The sequence below is a fragment of the Ceratotherium simum genome, chromosome 34 (genome assembly GCF_057802395.1).
Source record: "Ceratotherium simum simum isolate JZ-2026a chromosome 34, ASM5780239v1, whole genome shotgun sequence".
Taxonomy (NCBI): domain Eukaryota; kingdom Metazoa; phylum Chordata; class Mammalia; order Perissodactyla; family Rhinocerotidae; genus Ceratotherium; species Ceratotherium simum.
Window position 1 is genome coordinate 16,709,187 of NC_141933.1, and position 18,322 is coordinate 16,727,508.

Sequence of the window (18,322 nt, forward strand, 5' to 3'; positions counted from 1 at the left end):
TGCCCATGCTATTCCCATCTCCTCCCCTGTTCCACCTTGCAAACTCCTATTCATCCATTAGAGCCCAGCTCAGTGGCCTCTCATCCTTTCAACATTCAACAGACATTTAGAGCAGATATGCCAGGCACTGGTGCTAGGCACTGCTGTTACCTTGGCCAGCTCTGCTCTCATGAGGGCAGAGAAATATTAATTAATCACACAATCCCATAAATAGCTAGCATTGGACATAAGGGCTGGGAAGAGGTGGTGCACCATTCCAAGAGCACAGCTAGTGAAAATATTTGACCCAGGCTGGCTGGTCAAGGAAGGCTTCGTGTGAAAGTAACACAAAGCTGAGACTTGAAGGATGGAGAGTTGAAAGATAAGAAGGCCCGAGGTGGGGCAGTTTTCCTGGCTGAGGGAACTGCAAGCCCTCTCATGGGAAAGGATGTGGTGTTTTTTTGAGAAGCTCAAAGAGCACCGGTGGGCTGGAGGACAGACAGACGGCCATGGCAGTGTCTGGGTCCACCTCGCCCTGGCTGGCAGAGCCAATTGTGTATCTCTTCCCAATTCCACATTCAGGGACTTCATGCTTGTAGCTCGAAATCGACCATGGTGGAGTATTTACACCACGGAAATCGGCAAATGCCCAAATAAGGGATTTTCTTTTTCTTTTTCTCTGGAGAGCCAGTTCACTGGTGTAGCACTGAGGCTGTAACTCCCCCACGCCGGGCTACCTCTCCTGTCTCTGCTGGGATCCAGGCTCCCACGACAGTACCTGCCATACAGACTGTAGTTAATAATTTGGACTGTTGACTATGAGTCAGATCTCCCTGTCTCTCTTTGCCCAAGGGCCTCGTGCAGCAGAGGGTAGGGTAAATGCTTGCTGGAGGAACAATGAATTTCTGAAATTCTTGACATGTCATAGATTAAGTTTAGCAATGTGGCCTGCAGGTTCCCACCTATTGACTCTGGCTTCTCCAAATTCTCTCAATTCTTCAGGTGGGGCTAGTATAAGCAGGTAACCACAGGCTGTTTCTCTCCCAAACAGATAACATCTGGATCTGGCAGCTAGCTGGGTAGGCAAGTAGGTGCTATTGGTGGGAACCAGCCCCTGTGGAGGGGGGATGGGGAAAAGAGTAGAGACAGCATACATGTGGGGCCCTTACTCCTGCTAACGCTATATGAGAGGCTTCCACACCCATCATTTCATTAAGGCCCCATGACAACAGCTCAGTGGGGTAGCTGGCGGGTTAGGGGTTCTGAAGTGAGACAGTGCAGGGCTTGAATCCTGGCTTTGGCACTTGAATTAGTTTATATAATCACTGAAGTCACAATACTTCAGCTATCTGAGTCTCAGTTTCCCCAAATGTGAACTGGAGATACTAGCAAGCGGTGTAGGCTTGTTGAGAGGATTCAGGGAACTGCTGGATGTGAAGGCTGGATGTGAGCACCGCACCTGGCACAGAGCTTTCAATGAACATTATCTACTGACCATCAGGCCACACTGTCTGGACTACACAGGCGGGAGAGAAGCAATAGCAGCTCTCCTTGGGCCACCTGGCCTGCAGGGGCACAGCTGGGCTGCTTGAATCTAAAGCCCCTGCCCGCCCCCCGCTGCTTCCCTGAGAGAGGAGCCAGCAAGGAGAGTTCATGCAGCCTAAGTGGGCTGGGAGCTTGTGAAGCTGGTGCCTGTGAAAACACCTCAGCTGCTGAGGTTCAAAGCGCAGCATGGCTGTGACTGTGATGAAGCCAGAGCCGCCAGAGGAGAGAACAGAGCTCGGACACCTGCTGGCGCTGAGCTGGGGAGGGGGAAGGAAGCCTGGGTGGGGGTGGGAGAGGGGACATGGGCAGGGCTGGGGCTGTCGGTTTTGGGAGGGCCACCTGAGTCCAGACATTTGAAGGAAGGAGGGATGATTACAGGCGTGCTGACTACTCCACTGCCCCGAGACCCAGCCTCTGGTCTTGGGCGCCCTGCAGGCTGACCTCTACAGGTTGCATTCCTTCCCTGCTTTCCCTCTGGTTTCCGGGGGATTTGGTTAATGGGAGGCACTAGTGGGGGAACCAGAGGGCAGGAAGGAGAGAGGTAGGGTATTTATCCTGTCCACTGCTTCCCCGGCCTGTGGCTGTGTTGCTCTGTGACTACTGCTCCTGTCAGGGACCCCAGCTCTCCCCCAGGCTCCCCTTCCTCCCGCTGTGGCTGCAGGGCTAGGGGGTCATAGCTTCCCATTTTGTTAGACCCTGAGTCTCTCAGCTTCCACGTTTGTGAGCTTCTTCACAAACCCCAGCTGAGACAGCTTTCCCACCAGGACCCTCACTGACACACCTGTTCCATGACCAGACACGACACTCCCAACACAAGACTGAATGGAACAATTCTGAGGCCTGACGGGGGCGAGACAGTTTCGTGTGTGTGGGTATGTATGCATGCTCCTTCATGCCAGGCGCAGCAATAGATAAAGAATGAGTACCAGTGTCAATTACCATAATAAATCATTTGTCAGATGTGCTTCTGCAGGGCAGTGTTGAAGCTACATTCCGATGTGACAGGTCTATAAATAATAGTGCTTGCTTCGGCAGCCTGAGTTAACAACGCCCTTCCCCAGACACCCACGTGTGTTGATTCAGACTTTTAGAGTGTGAAGGGGCCTTAGAGAGGATCGTCTTTAACCAGCCCATTTTACAGAGGAGGAAACTGAGGCCCACAGAGGCGATAAGACTTGCTCAAAGTCACACTGAGCATTTGCGACAAGGCCTGAACCACAGCCCACAGATCTCCTGACCCACAGCCTGGGCCCTCTCTGCTTCACCTCTGCCTCATCTTAATTATTCTTGGCTTGCCTTGGCACCAATTTTTTTTTTGTATAAACATTTTTGTTATTTGGGTTCAGGTTTATCATTTTCACTAGATTAAAAGCTCCGTGATCTTGTTCGTCTTTCACTAGGTTAAATCTTTTAATTTTTCACTAGATTAAAAGTTCCTGGTCTTGTTCATCTCTGTATCAGCCCCAAAGCCCAGAAGCACGTGATATAATCTGGAAGCTGGAAGAGATCATCTTTTTTTTTTTTGGTACAGAAGATTGGCCCTGAGCTAACATCCCTTGCCAATCCTCCTCTTTGCTGAGGAAGATTAGCCCTGAGCTAACAACCGTGCCCAGCCGCCTCTATTTTGTATATGGTATAGCCACCACAGCATGGCTTGATGAGCGGCGTGTAGGTCCGCACCCAGGATTCGAACCTGCAAACCCTGGGCTGCTGACGCCGAGCAGGCAAACTTAACCACTACGCCACGGGCCCAGCCCCCTGGAAGAGAGTCAAAGCCCTCCCCACATTTGCCACAGGAGGTTTCCCAGCGCCGCCTGAACAGCCCCAGTGAGAGGGAACTCACTACTGGTAGGAGCAGCCCAATGCCGGCTTTGGATAGCTCCAACCCTGTGAAGCGCTTCCCCACGCTGAGCTGACACTGCAGCAGTCGGCAGTCCATAAACGTTTGCTGAATGGAGAAGGGTTTTTATCACGAGGTACAAATCCCTTGGAAGCTCTCAGACATCTGTTTAGAAACGATCCCATAGAGTGGCAGAAACTCCTTCCTAAAGCAGGAACACTGTGACAGCAGCAGGAGAAACAGCTACAAGCTTGCGGGATCCGGGTTGGACTCGGACTTGCAAGGGAAAACCTGGGCCTGGAATGTGGGTTTCTAAGAGAAGGAGGTGGTGTGCTCAGCAAAGCTTCTACTTGGTGAGAAGTACCTTTGCCAGCCGAAATATACATTGACAGTTGATTTTCTACTGATAGGAAAATACCTCTTGGTGGACTCACTGCCTGGGGTGGGGTAACATCCGTGGAGCAGGCTGGGCTCCTCCCCACAGAGAAGGCCTCCAAGCCATATGTATTTACTCATATTCTAGGAACCTAATCAACCTCAAAGGCAGACATTTAAAAAATCCTTTGTTGTTCATTTTTTAAAATGTATTACTATTAATTCATCTTTAATGAGGCTGGGAAAGACCAATGGACACGGAGCTATAAGATGTACCTGGGAGCCAGGTTACTAGCTGTCTGCTCCTGCCAGTAATCTTTTTACCCTCAGTTTCCTCATCTGTAAAATGGGGGTAACTATATTGGTCCTACTAGAATACTTGTAGTTGCCAACACAGGCTCTGGAGCCAGGCTGCCAGGATTTGATTCCAGCTCCAGTGCTATTTGCTGTGTGGCCTTAGGCAGATAAATGACACCGCTGAGCCTCAGATTTCCAGCTATAAAATTCTCCCTCTTCAGAGTCGATGAGCTAATCCACAAACAGCACTTGCTAAGTCCCTGGCTCACTGGTAAGTGCTTAAGGAGTGTTAGCCAATATTTTCTACCAATAATGCTGGTTGTTGTGAGGATAAGATAGACATGAAAAGGATAAAGGGCTGTATAAATTCAGGGTCTCTGTAACTGCCTCGCCTCCCCCGGTAACCTAAAGAAAGTGAAGAGGAAAATGGATCATGGAGAACTCAAGCAAATACACCCCATGGAAGAGAGCCTTCGAGTGTTTCTGGGGAAATGAGGGAAATGGCTGCTTTTAACACATATTCTATGGCTTTTGGAAGGAGAAAAATCCAGATTGCAAAAACCACGATCAAAGCCAAGGGCTCACTTCGATTCCGTCTCTGTCAATTGGCCTAAGATCTTGCTGATCTGCAAGTGTGAGCACGTAAGCAGAGCAGGCGCCAAATTTCAGAGCTTCATGAAAGCTGCTGTGGGTACGTTTCCAACACAGAACGATCACTAGAAACACCTACAGCACGAGGAACATCTAGCAGCTGAACAAGTGTTTTTTGTCCCAGACACCAAGAGAGGAAATCCAAAATTGTGTTGCCTTTTAGTAGCAAAGCTGTCTTCGGAATGCTTGGAGGAGAAACAAGAAATCAGACATTGCTAAATGCGCCATTTGCTTCTCTCCCGTCATTCCAATAATCACTATGGGGTATATCTCCTACAGCCGCTTTTGTTTTTTTTTGCAAGCAACGTGATGGTGGAGGAGAAGCAGTGGCTATAGATCAGGCTCCTGGGTTTGAGTCTTGATGTACCTCCTTATTAGGCTGTGTAATCTTGGGCAAGTCTCAAAATCTTTCTGAGCCTACTGTGGGGGGAGGGCAGCGAGCTATGAATCTTGTCAAAAATAGGTGTGAAAGGGCTTTGCAAACCTAACTCGAGGGGCTCTTAATGTGAGGTCCAGGGATAGGCTTTTAAAGGTCTTCAAAGCCCTGGAATTTTATGCTGCATACATACAAATGCAAGAAAAAAAGGCCGGGAAGGAAACTTACTGAACCATCCAGGATGTTAATTTTCTGCAGGGGGAGCAGGACTGGAAGAGCAAGGGAGTTTCCAAGCCATGACTCTGTGTGTCTCCGTTTTGCTTGGATTTATTACTCTGAGGATGTATTTATGTCTTATTTGTAGAAATAAAGTATCCTTTAAAAAAAGAAACTGCCTGCAAAATTGCTCATGTCTATAAGTACGTGTATCTTTCTTGGGCAGTCAACGGTCCAAGCTTTCATCACGGGCATAAGGGAGTTAGAGACACCCAAAAGCTGATGAAGAGCTGTGATTCCACAGGTGGGAGTTGTTAGGACTTGTACTGGACATCTCTGATCCACGGTCCTCCTTCTCCACCCTGCCCTGGCTGCCTCCACCAGCTGTTTGGCTTCTGGCTTCTGGTGGGGCCTGGTTGGGTCACGTCTCCTGTCAGGCTGCCCTCTCCGCACAGCTCTCTGACTCCTGATTCGAGTAACTGCTTCCTGCCCTCACCCCTTCAGAACTGGGCAGTCACCAATGTCCTGTGACTGGCCCCAGGCACTGCATTCTCCTTTGCGGTTTCCCTACACTCTGCCCACACCTTTGAAACAGCCCCTTTATTAAACTCTCCTCAAATCACCCAATTTGCATGTGCCACCTGTTTCCTGCTGGGACCCTGACTGATACAGTATTTTAAATTTGTCTTTGTACCATCTCTGCCTATACACTCACATACATTCACTCACACACACACTCGCTTACTCACACAACTGACACACACATTCATTCACACTCATGCATAGACACACACCTATACTTACATACTCATATACACTCATCCACAAACATACCCACTCACTCGCAAACTCACACTCAATACTCACACACAGTGTTGCCTGCTCCCAGCACTTTGGGGAATGTAGTGCTCTGGTTAAATCCTGCTCTGTGAACTGAGTGTCCACCTGTGATGCAGGAGCCTGGCCCTTGCAGGAACTCCACTGCTGGGGCACCTGTCACCTGCCCTCCACTGAACTGGCAACTCTCACCAGTTCTTATTTTTTGAAATGCTGCACTTTGTCCACTACTAATCTGAATGAACCCACGAACCGCACACTCTCAAGACACTTGGAAAGAGGCTTCATAAAAATACCAAGTTAGAGCAGCCCCTGGAGTCTTTAGCCATGAAGAATAAACCTAGGAGTAAAAATAAAATCTTTCCACCAAATTTCAGGTGGGGACAGATGGAAACCTTCAGGAGATCACACAAATAAAGGTTAATTTAGATGGACAGCAACAGGTACTTTGGGTGGGAGTCGCAGGAAGACACATTTTGGCTAAATATGACGTCACCTTTTCAATAACTGGAGGCCATCTGATGATGGGCAGGCCATCTTGGGAAGCAGCCCCTTGTCTGGGGCTGCGTTGCAGAGAGACGGATGTAGGAGTTGGGAGGAAATGACCTCTAAGGCTACTGTAAGATACACCCGTGACCTTGTTCAAGTCACTTTCCCCTTTGGAGGTTCTGCTTCCTCATCTATAAAATGACTGCCTCAGTCGAGGCGTCTCCAAGGGGTTTTCAACAGCTATAAATTCTCTAAATCTCTGATTCCACAGGCAAAGAGCTGCAAAAAGTGGAGGGTGGGGGGATTTGGAAAGGAGCTTCAGAAGTAATTAGTGATGGAAATGCGAATCTCTAGCTGCCTCTGGATATCTGAGTTTGCAGATTAAAACATGGCTGAATCTTGGCTGAATGATTCCATTCCCTCCAGAGCACAAGGCACCAGTAGGACGTTGAAAAATCTGGGGTCTGTTGGAGAGGGAGCGGCAAATGAGTTTGTTTGGGAGACAAAAAGCCAGGCTATGAATTGTGCCTGTAGCAGCTGCTAGTCTTATAGCCTCGCTGGACTTCAGCTTCTTCAAGTGAGGACCAGAGTATCAATCACATAGGCAGGTTTTTCTAAGGATTAACAAATATGAATGTCCCTAGCCTTCCTGGTTGGGATAGAGATAATATGTATCCCAAGAAAATATGGATCCAGGCTCCCACGCTTGAAACTCAGGACAAAGTTAAAGTTTCCCTGGATTAGGATAAAACCCTGTTTGTACCCACAAGGTTAACCTGGGAAACAAAGTAACCAACGTTTCTGAGCTTGCCTTGCAGAACAGCAGGAGGGCCGCTGATAGAGTAGCTTGCTGACAGCCCCACCCACCCCACTAAGCAGCTCGCAGGAGCGCTGAGAAGCTACAATGACCAGTTGTCAACTTTAGACATCACAGACTAAAAATGCACCACATGCAACACATAGAACCCCCCCCGAATTTGTACATGCGACCCACGTAGAAATATGAAAGACAGTTGCCCCTGCGCAGAGGACTCTTAGAACTTCAGCCCCTAAGGCCACATGCTCCCCCTCCCCATCTTATTCTCACAGTGTGCTTCGGAAAAACCCTTAGAACTGCATGTAGGCAAGCCAGTCTATAACCAGTCGAAAGAATAACTGGTTAGCAGAAAATTTATGCCCTCTGCCCAAACTGTTCCTTCTGTCCCAGATAAGGAGGTAACAGGTTTTCTTAGATTCCTCAGGAACGTGGCATTCAGCAGATTCACTACGGAGAGGCACCCAACGTTCTGGGGTCACCCATCACCTGACATTTCTGAGCCCCCTCCCCAGCACCGTTTGCCTTACATAAATCATTTCCAAATCAGTTCCCCTTTAAGACGGGTTCTTTAGGATGACAGTCCACCATCTTCCGATTTGCTAGCTTATCTCTTACTAAAGTTCTTTCTCTACCACCACCTGCTTGGCCTTTTATCTTGTGACAGCAGATCGAGCCCTTGCTCCGTAACACGCTTACTGGCTCTGTGACCTCTGGAAACTTACTTAACTCTACAAGCCTTGGTTTCTCACCTGCGAAGTGGTAAGATTGCAGCACCTCCCTCGCACAGTGGGTGAGGAATGATAAGCCAAAGCACACGAAACACTTTGCACACAGAGAAGGTTAGTGTTGTGCCTACTAACAAGGAGCTTTGTGGGATTCTAAACAGCAGCATGCATTTTACTGTATCCTAGGAACTGCACCATGGCCTGCGCTGACCCTGACTGAACCAAGGATTCAGAAAGGTGGTCTGTAGCCTCCCTGATGTGGGCTTTTAGCTTAGCCGTGGGTGTCCGTGTGGTGGCAGTAGCTTGAAGGCAGCATGAGGGTGGTGGGTGGGCACCCAAGGGATGGACCTGAGGGAACTTGGGCACAGCCCTCTGCTTGCCACGGCTGTCATATATTACCCCATGCCAGTGCGATTCCTTGGGCCCTCTGGAAACCACAAGTGTCGAACTGAAGAGCCTTGCTCCTTCATACTCTGGTCTGGATGTCTTTGGTGAGGGGGTCAGTTATCTGGGACCCACACCTCTCAGACAGTTTCCTTTAGGCCCCCAGGAATTACACTCGCAGGGTCCTCAGAGACCCTCTGACCTGACTCTGCAAATATAATTCCATGCTTACTTAGGAGTAGGTCCATCTCATGTCCTACCTGCCTGGGCGGGGAGGCAGGGAGGCCAGCCATTGCACAATAAAGGTGGAGCTCAAAAACTCCAAACGATTCTTCTTTAAAGGAAGGACATTGTTCTAAAGCTGTGTGACACCAATAGTCAGGGTCTTCATAGTAGCTATATTCTTCGTAAGCTTTCCTGCCAAATGAGTTATTTGGAGGATTGAAGAATTCCCAATGGCCAGCGGGAAGTTACAGAGATGAAAACTTGCATTTTAGATCATAAGCATTTTATTAATATGTTACTATTTTAAGCCATCATACAGATATCCTTTGTATTGATCTCAGTGTGATGTACCGACTGAATAAATATGCCAATTTCCGCTGCGGAGCCAAATAGTATTTTTAACCTACTTTAAAATATGTGTTGTTTCCTATGTTTTTTTTTTAAAGTTTGGAGTTGATTATGAAAGCATTTTCAATTTTAAAAAAATCTTCTTTCCAGAGAATATACATATACATTTTAACTATTAAATATAAAGCTTAATGTGGTGGATAATTACTTTCTGAAACTACAAACAAAGGTAAAAAAAGGTGAACTAATTTTTTTTGGCTTATGTGTGCCATTATATTGGAAAATACCACTACAACAAAAGAAATTTGACCAACAATTCTTTGCATATAACTGAAATATATTCTTATACGTATTTTTTTCCTGATCACAGCCTATTTAGCATGTTTAGTGTAGAACAGTGTGTACTTAATCAGAAACATCAGGATCTTCAAAAATTAAGGGGAAAAACCCCCAGAGAGCTGAAGCTTTTCACACATTGGCTAATAGGATCCTCAAGACAATAACAGTACTATCGTCATTTCATAAATGGGAAAGTTAGGATGGGAGAAGGTCAGGGCTCAATGAGGGGCTTTCAGTTGGTTCCAAATAGTTTATCTCCATGGTTCTTCTCTTTCCCTTTCTTCAAAATGAGGGGCAGGGGGAGATCCCCTATGTCTCAAGGCATATTTGGGAAATATAAATTGGGAAAATAAGTTAGATCCTATTTAAAGGCTGGTTGGAGTTCTTGTTTGGGAAGGCACTGAAGAACTAATAACCAGTCATTGTTATTTGTGACTCCAAAGAAATTTCCTGGTTACAGACAGAAATACAAAATTTCCATCTTGTAAACTGACACCAGCTACTGCCCTTGCTTTGTGGAGCAAGAAACCCTAGAAAACTCAGGTCCAGGGGAAGGAATGGGGCTACCTGGGAGTTACGTAGGCAGAGCCAGAGCTAAGATGGGCTCAGAATCACAGAACCCAACATTGCAGGTGACCTTGGTTAGGTGGTTTAACTCCCAGCCGGGAGCATGAGTCCTCGGCATGTTCCCTCCCAGGATGGGGCGCCGTTATCTCACGGGACGGCCTATCCGTCTCCGAGTGGCTGACTGTTGGAAAGTCCTTCCTAAGTCTGAGCAGAAACCTGATGGGGGAATGTGGGGCCTTTTCTTCCCAATACTCGCGCATTGCGGGTGTAGATGTAGTTCTTTAGACAGCCCTCGCCGCCTTCTCCTGATGTCCCAGGAGACGGGGAATTACCTGAAGTTGTAGCCTGGGGAGATGCTGCTCTTCTCAGAAACACCGTCAAGTCGGGTGAAGGAGTACTTGGGGATGCACTGCTCCCAGGCCTTGTCCAAGTCGCACACCCAGCCGATCTTAATGCCTAGAACTCCGCCCTGGAGAAAGGGCCGGATGTGAGCTCTCTGTAGCCCTCCACCTCCCCGTCCTTGACCGGGCTGGGGGCTGGGGGATTCGTGACAAATGGACAAGTGATTTCTTTCCATTCTCTAGGTGGAGGACGGAGGAAGGGAGTGAGAAAAGTGGTGTATCACACGTTGCTTGGTGAAGTACTGTACTTGAGCCTCTAAATCCTGCTTTTGGTAACTTCAGACACTTAGCCAACTCAGGAGAGAGAAAGTGGCCAAAGATCCACTTGCCCATTGTGTGGGCCTTTTCAAAGATCTAGGGCCTCCTCCTGCAGGTGAAGTGGGAAGATGGGAATGGGAAACAGGCTTGGGGGGAAGGGTGAGGGAGACAAGACTCAGGGCAGGGCTGGGTGGAAATGGCTTAGGCACAGAGCCAGCTGCAGGCCTGAGATGCTTCCACCAGGTGGCGCTGCCTCGCTGCCTCTCCTCTTCCCCAGCGCCCCACTGCCTGCCAAAGGGCCCCCTAAGTCCGGGAAGGGGGAGTTCCCTGGCTCGGGTCGTGGAAGAGTGGCTAAGTCCTCACCGTGCTGGCCAGTTTCGCAAAATCCTGCCCCGCGAATTTGACCACATCCCCCACCCGCAAGATGGGGCAGAAGGGGGCCTTGTCAGGGTGGAAGCGGCATGTCTTCATGTCGGCGGCTGTCAGGTTGGGAAGGAGGTTTCCCCTGGGGAGGAGAGGAGAGAGGCAAGGCCCAGGGTTAATGTGAAGACAGTCTTGCACAAATGTTTCTCTAGCCTTCGGGAGCCTCAGGGCCCTCCGCGCCCAGGCAGGCGGATGTGAGTTCTCAGATGCTCGCTGTATCCCTCACCTCTGTCCCTGTATCTTCCTTGTAACTCCCATCACCTCTCCTGTATTAGGGTTGTGTGTCTAATGTCCCCTCAGCTCCCAGGCTGGGGCTCCTGGAGGGCAGGAGTCACACCTGGTTACCCCTGGCACCTCCGTCCTGCCTGGCTTTGTGTTTGCACACGCCCAATATGCACAGAGGAGTTGTTGAGCCAGGGAGTCAATGAAGAGAGGCTGAGCTCACTAAGAGGAAAGGGGCACCCACACCTGGGCTTGATGTGGGGAGACAAGCAATCGGGTGCGCCCTCCGGCCCCCACCTTTGGAGGCACCTGAGTTCCAGGCCCAGGTTTCACTTGTCCCTCCCTGGCCCCAAGCAAAACTCCCATGTGGGTTCTGAGCCCCCGGGCAGGGAGGCCGGCAGAGAACTTGGCCCCAGAGTCCACCCCACACTTGGTGGTCAGGGCTGGCGGGGAGGCTGGGAATAAGAGCTCCAGGGAGATGGGGAGACCGGGAGAAAGTGGGGAGAAACGTGGTGACAGGCCTCCCCGCTCCTCTGAAACGCGGTGCCAGGTGGGGTGGGTGCCCTGCTGCCTGGCTTGAGGGAGGGAGCTAGGACTCACTTCTCAAAGTTGAAGAGGGGGAAACGGATGCTGTTCTTGATGAAAATAGTGAAGTTCTCAGCCTCCATCATGACGGGCCTGTGGGTGAGAACAGGAGGCCTCAGCTGCTTGGGAAGAGGAAGGAGAAACGAGGGGCGCTTTCACCCCAGGGAGCACCTTTCCCGGTGGACATCTCCCAACGGGCACATGGTCGTGGCCTCTCTGGGTCTGAGGGTCAGAGGGACAGGAGGGTGGCCCGTGAAGTGGGCTGTCCGGGAAGATGATATCCTGAGGCCCCTTCCCCACCCCAGAGTGGACACCACTAGGGATGCCCACAGACGTGCTGCAAGCTCAGAGATGCAGAGTTCCCACAGGCGCAGAGGAGAGCTGGGGTGGCTCCTCTCTCCTCCCGCCTGGCTCAAGTCCTTACATTTCCACCGTGTCCACCTCGGCAGGGCACCAGCCCCGGATCTCACAGGTCCGGAGCACAGAGCTGTAGTTCACGCAGCGGCCAGTGAGGATCCCTGTGAGGGTGGAGCCACAGTGCTGGGTGCCCACCCGGCCCTTTGCCACTCTCTTGCCCCCAAGCCCCCTCCTCAGGGACCCCCCCCACACACACATACAGAGGGTCCCCACAGGTGGAGGGAAAGACAGATGGGGCAGGGGAGGCAGACTGGTGGCACGTTAGCCCTGAAGAACTCTCCTCTCCCCTCCTTCCAAGCCCTAGACCAAGTCAAAGGGAGGTGACAGCCTTCCTCTCACACTTTCCAAGCCCCAGTCACCCCGAGGGCCCCTTGTCCTCCTTGTTCCCCAGTCACTGCATGCTCCTCCTGGCCTCTGAGCCTTTGCTGCAGCTGTTCCTTCTGCCTAGAATGTTCTTTTGAGGCCCCCCATACTGTCAAATCCTACCCATCCTTCAGGGCCTGTCTCAAATGTCACCACCTCTAGGAAGCCATTGGGTCCATCCACCCAAAGCCAATCTCCCTCCCTCCCCTGGCTCCCACAGTACCTCCTTGACAGCACTTGCCACCTCGTGGCACACCCGTCTGTTACCACCATCCCTGGACTGGGAACTCCTCTGGTGCCAGCCTTGCAGGGTCTGGCACACAGTGGGCATCCATAAATGCCGGCAGAGTTACATGACATAGGCCAATTCCCACTCCTTCGCCTAGGGTAGGCTCTCTCCCTTGGGGGGTGTGCTGCCTTTCAGGGTCCCACTAACACTTTGGGGTTGTGAGGGGCGAGGAAGGGGCTGCACTCACCCCCACCCGGGAAGCGCTCGGGCCTGCACTGGCTGTCTGACACACAGCGGTACTTCTCCTCGCTCTGTGGGGAGACAGGTCCGCAGGTGGGTGAAGGACCCTGAGCTGGTCCTGGGTGAGCTCCTCAGCTCCCACTGCCTCCCCACAAGTGGCCTCTGGAGGGTGGAGGTCCCAGACACGGCACCAAGGCCGGACCTTGGTCCTCTGCTTACACCTTCACCCCTCCCTTCCAGCTCCCCCCCAAACACGTTCTTCCATGACCCACTTCATCCGACCTCCCTCCCTCCCCTCACCTCTGGGCAGAATCCTTGCATCTGGTTTTCCGTAACAATCATCTTGGTGATGATGACAAAGACAGAGGTGCCCTTGGGAAGGGAAAGGAGAGAAGAAAATGCAACAATGCCAATCCGTGAGGTGGTACCCTTGTTATCCCCATTCTACAGATGAGGAAACTGAGGCTTAGGTTGAGAGATCTGGCCAAGGTCACAGGGCGAGTAAAGGACAGACCAGGCTCTTCCAACCACCCTCTGGCCCCTCTTCTTCCTCTGTGTGTTGCCCTTGATTATACGACAAGTTAGCAGATCCCGAGGGGAACCCAGCTTTCCCGATGCCCAGTGCTGCCTTCCTAGGGCAGGCCCAAGCTCCCCTCTCCTCCCAGCCGCTGGGGGTTCTCTGGGCCACTGATGCCCAGATTCTGGTTTGGGGTTCCTCTGAGCACTCTCCTTGCCCTGCCCCCTCCCCTCCAACCTGCCCAGTGTCTAGGCATCCACACTGTGCCCTGGGGTGGGGGACCGTACCTGGGGTGGGGTCACATAGTCAGACACGTCCATGACTCTGTTGGCATAGTGTCCAAAGCCCTTCACCTTGGTTACCACCGAGGACTCAATGGCTGTGTCCCGCACCTGGTATGCCTTCTCATGCAAGAAAACCCACCTGGGCGGGAGAGCAAGAGAGAAGGTCTAGGCCCATCAGACAGAAGCTGGGAGAGGTCTCCTTCCTGCCTGGCAGGGGGAGGCCTGTGCTGGAGGCAGGGGACCTGAGAGTGGGCCCTGGGTTGGCTTAGAGTAGTGCTTCTCCATCTTTTCCCCCTAAGGAGCCTTCTTAGACTTTTTTTTCCTAATTGTAAACCCCCCATGAAATTTTAATACAACAGTAGTCCTCACTTATCTGCAGTTTCGCTTTCTGTGGTTTCAGTCACCTGTGTCGATGGCGGTCTGCAAATATTAAATGGAAAATTCTAGAAATAAACAGTTCATAAGTTTTGAACTGCACTCTCACACCGTCCTGCTCCCTCCCGCCCAAAGGACGTGAATCAGCCCTTTGTCCAGCAGGTCCACGCTGTATACGCCACTTAGCCGTCCTCTCTGTTATCAGATCGACTGTATCACAGGGCTTGTGTTCAAGTAACCCTAATTTTACTTAATAATGGCCCCAAAGCGCAAGAGTAGTGGTGCTGCCAATTAGGCTGTGCCAAAGAGAAGCGGTGAAGGGCTTCCTTTAAGCGGAAAGGTGAAAGGTCTCGACTTAATAAGGAAAGAAAAAAAAAATCCTTTGCTGAGGTTGCTAAGATCTACGGTAAGATCGGATCTTTTCTCCGTGAAATTGTGAAGGAAAAACAAATTCGTGCTCGTTTCAGTGCCACACAGGCTGCAAAAGTTATGGCTAAAGTGAGTGAAAAGTGCTCGGTGAAGATGGAAGAGGCATTAAATTTGTACGATAAGATTTTGAGAGAGAGAGAGACCATATTCACGTAACTTTTATTACAACATGGTATACTGTTATAATTGTTCTATTTTATTATTAGTTATTCTTGTTAATCTCTTACTGTGCCTAATTTACAAATTAGATTGTCATAGGTATGTATGTATAGGAAAAAACATCGCATATATGGGGTTCGGTACTATCTGGCGTTTCAGGCATCCACAGGGGGTCCTGAAGTGTACCCCTTGCTGATAAGGGGGGCTACTGTATAGATAGCTGTTTATGTACTGTATGTATCTTTGTGCTTTATACATTAAAAGAGTGAGGTAGTTTTATCCCTCAAGAACCAATTTTCACTCGCCCAGTGGAGAACGCACCGTCATTCCCGCTGACTGCGGAGGCTGTCTCTCTGGCAGGCATCCTGGAGAGAGAAGGGGTGGATCCTAGGCCTCTGATCCCATGCATCCCAGGCTTTGTTCATGGCTGTACCCTAAGTGCCCGGCACGTGGTAGGTGTTCAGGAAGTCAGTCATTGAAGGCACCTGGGAGCTGGACACTGGGCAGTGTCCCTCTATGGATGGAGGGGGAAGGAGGGCAGAGGCTGAGCCTTTACCTGGCAGGTACATGGAGCTGGGTTGGGAGGGAGGAGGGGCCTCTGATCTTATTCCTTGGCTTGTGCTGCCACCCAGTGGACATTTACCTGTACTGCTGCTCCCTGCAGCTTCCAGCCATCACCCCATCATGCGGATCAGGGAGGGCCCCCTTCTTCCATCCCCACCTCCCTCCCTGGACTCTCTCAGCCTTCCCCAGCAGCAAGAAGACACTTGCTGACAACTCTTCCCTCCGCATTTCTGTGAGGTGCCCACCTTTCCATTTGAAATCACCCATCACAGCCCTCAAGGCTCAAGCCACTCTCGGCCTGGACACTAGGCTTCCAGCCCGTGGGGCACTCCCAGTTGTTCCTGACAACACACTGGGAGGCAGATGCTGTTACTGTCCCATTGTACAGGTGAGAAAACCTCATCAAATATGTTTGGAAAATGCACGCTCAGTTTTGCAGAAACGCTGGTGACATCTCAAGGAATCTAGGAGTGCACTTTTAGAAATGCTGGGTTAGGGTCACTTTCTGCATGCTAACCAGGGTGGTACAAGGTTGGAGAGCCCCATCCGATGAAGATGAAGAAGATGAAGATGGAGATGAAGCAGAAGAGCAGAAGGAACTGGAGATTCTGTAGCGCAGAGAAGACAAAGCTTGGGGGGCCTAGGCCAGGACACTGCCCAGGGCAGCACACGGACTGGCCTGAGAAATTTATAAGGAGTGGGTTAGGACTTCAGGCCAGGAGCTCTCTAACCCCCAGAGAGCCGTCCATGCACAGGCTGCTGTGGGAGGTAGTGAGTGCCACATGCCTGGGAAGAGTCAAGGAGAGGTCTGATGCCCACCTTCCACCTGTGCCAAGAGGAGGCTCCTTCCTGGGGAGGAGGTTGGACTGGATGACCTCTGGGGTCTCCTGATGTTGGGAGACACAGAGGGGAGCAGCTCCAGAGTCATGCTGGGGGTCACAGTCACTGGTGGGATGGGCACCTGCCCGTCATGTGAACACAGGCTGATGTTTGCAAGTGGCTCCTTGTCCAGTTTTTAGTGAGAGGGTTCGGAGTTACCTCCATAATGGGGATCCCTCATGTGCTTGAATTCTGAATGCTCTCTTGAGTGGGAGAGAAAGGGTAGAGTCACAGCCAGCACTGGCAGATGGCTCCTAACCTGTCACCTGTTTTATTGTCGCTGCCTTATAGGAGGCAACATCCTCACTAATGCACCATTAAGAGTTATTCTCGTGCTTGTAAAATGCTCTTATGAACACCACGCCTCTATGGAAGTGTGTGGTGTGGTGGGCTTTGTTTCCTAGCATTTTCCTCTTGTTTTTTTGGAAGAGGAGGGGTTTCATTAAGGCCTCGCAAAAAAGGATGGCTCACATAGAAATCTCATCCATCATCTTCTGTCCTGGCAGAAGAGAAAGGAGCATCCATTACCGGAAAGGATGTTATCCAAATGAGCATTATTAGCTCACGGCCTGGACCCCTGCAGGGCGGAGGGAGTGAGGTCTAAGGCCCAGGTCTCTCTGCTCCCAGCTGAGAGCAACTTTGTGGCTGCTGGACACTTAGCCAAGTGGAAGCCACAGTCACGACACACTCTCTGGAATCTCAGTGCGCCTGGCCATGGAATGGACACATCTCTGAATGTTGATCTAATGAAACGTTTCCTGAGGCCCCTCCCCCTGTCCTTAGATTCCAGGAACATTTGCAGATGAGAAGCAGAGTTCAGACTATTATTATCATATAATCAACGCAGCACGCTAAGTGCTGTATGTGTTAAGGATTCATTGACTCTTTACCACAACCCAATGAGACAGCTCTGTTATTATCATTATGTTACACATGAGGAGACTGAGGCACAGAACGAGTGGTGAGCTCAATTGGGAAGCTGATATGTGGGTTCCAACCCAGGCAGACTGCTCACAACCACCTCACTACAGGGTCTCCAGCTGGCCCCCTGAACTGGATCCTGGTCCTTGTCCTGCTGGCCCCCACCTGTCACCAGGGAGAGCATGTTCTAGCTTAGGAAAGTCTCAGGAGGAAGGGCCTGAGAGCTTGCAGGAACAATTAACCAATCTCTTTCCTCCTCCTCCTCCTTCAGGGCTCCTTCTTCTGCCCAGTGGGGAGGAGAGGCCACATCTGACTTCGCTCTCCAAGTTAAATAAGAAGCAGAAGAATTTCAGTGGCCCCTCGGGGCCGAGGACGTCATCAGGGTAGCTTGAAATAAGGGGATGCTTCATTTCCAGAACGGAGGCGTTGAGTCCGTCCCTAGAGGCGAGGGCTGAGGAGACGGGGCAGGACTGAGCCTTTGGTTCTTGGCATTTACTCTGCTGCTCTGACTTATCTTTTTTTCTTGTGTTCCTGGTTTATTATTTATAGAGCGGAAGGCGGGTGGCAGCTCCTTGGCAGGTGGGATGTGCAGGAAGGAGGCCAGAGCAGCGGCCCCACCCCCTCCTGTCCAGCCCCAAGGAGTCAGGGAGGACGCCAGGCAGTGGGTGTGAGGAGTGTGTGTTGTGTCTGCCAGGAGGAGAGGGATCTCTCAGGAAGGTGTAAGCTGGGCAGAGGGAAATGGGGAGGCATGATGGGGAGTCTATGAAATAATAATAGTCACCATCTATTACTGAGTCGCCCATCTCAGGCAAGACACTTGACACATGTTACCTTTCCTCACCATAACTCCCTGGGAGAAGCATTCCTAAACCCATTTTCCAGATACGGGGACTGAGACTTAGAGTTATAAAGTGGCCGGTCCAAGCGTCACTCCTAGTTGGTGTCAGAGCAGGCTTCTAACCAAGTGCCCCAAGTTCCATGGTCTCCCCATCATACGGTTGAGGGGAGAGGGGAGACAAAAATGAAAGCCACTCCTCTCTCTAAAC

General features: G+C 50.8%; 1 protein-coding gene across 2 annotated transcripts in view; it reads right to left on the reverse strand.

Annotated features, from left to right (window-relative positions):
* The window catches only part of P2RX3 (purinergic receptor P2X 3), a 38,426-nt gene that overhangs the window by 9,755 nt on the left and 10,349 nt on the right, over positions 1–18,322 (reverse strand). For both annotated transcript variants that reach the window (XM_087422914.1, XM_004437362.3), the window contains 7 exons: positions 13,953–14,088; positions 13,449–13,520; positions 13,156–13,219; positions 12,324–12,417; positions 11,915–11,992; positions 11,033–11,174; positions 10,343–10,479 (listed from right to left, as the gene is read on the reverse strand). In XM_087422914.1, the coding sequence (XP_087279040.1) occupies positions 10,343–10,479; positions 11,033–11,174; positions 11,915–11,992; positions 12,324–12,417; positions 13,156–13,219; positions 13,449–13,520; positions 13,953–14,088 (723 nt within the window). The remainder of the gene's footprint in view (positions 1–10,342; positions 10,480–11,032; positions 11,175–11,914; positions 11,993–12,323; positions 12,418–13,155; positions 13,220–13,448; positions 13,521–13,952; positions 14,089–18,322) is intronic.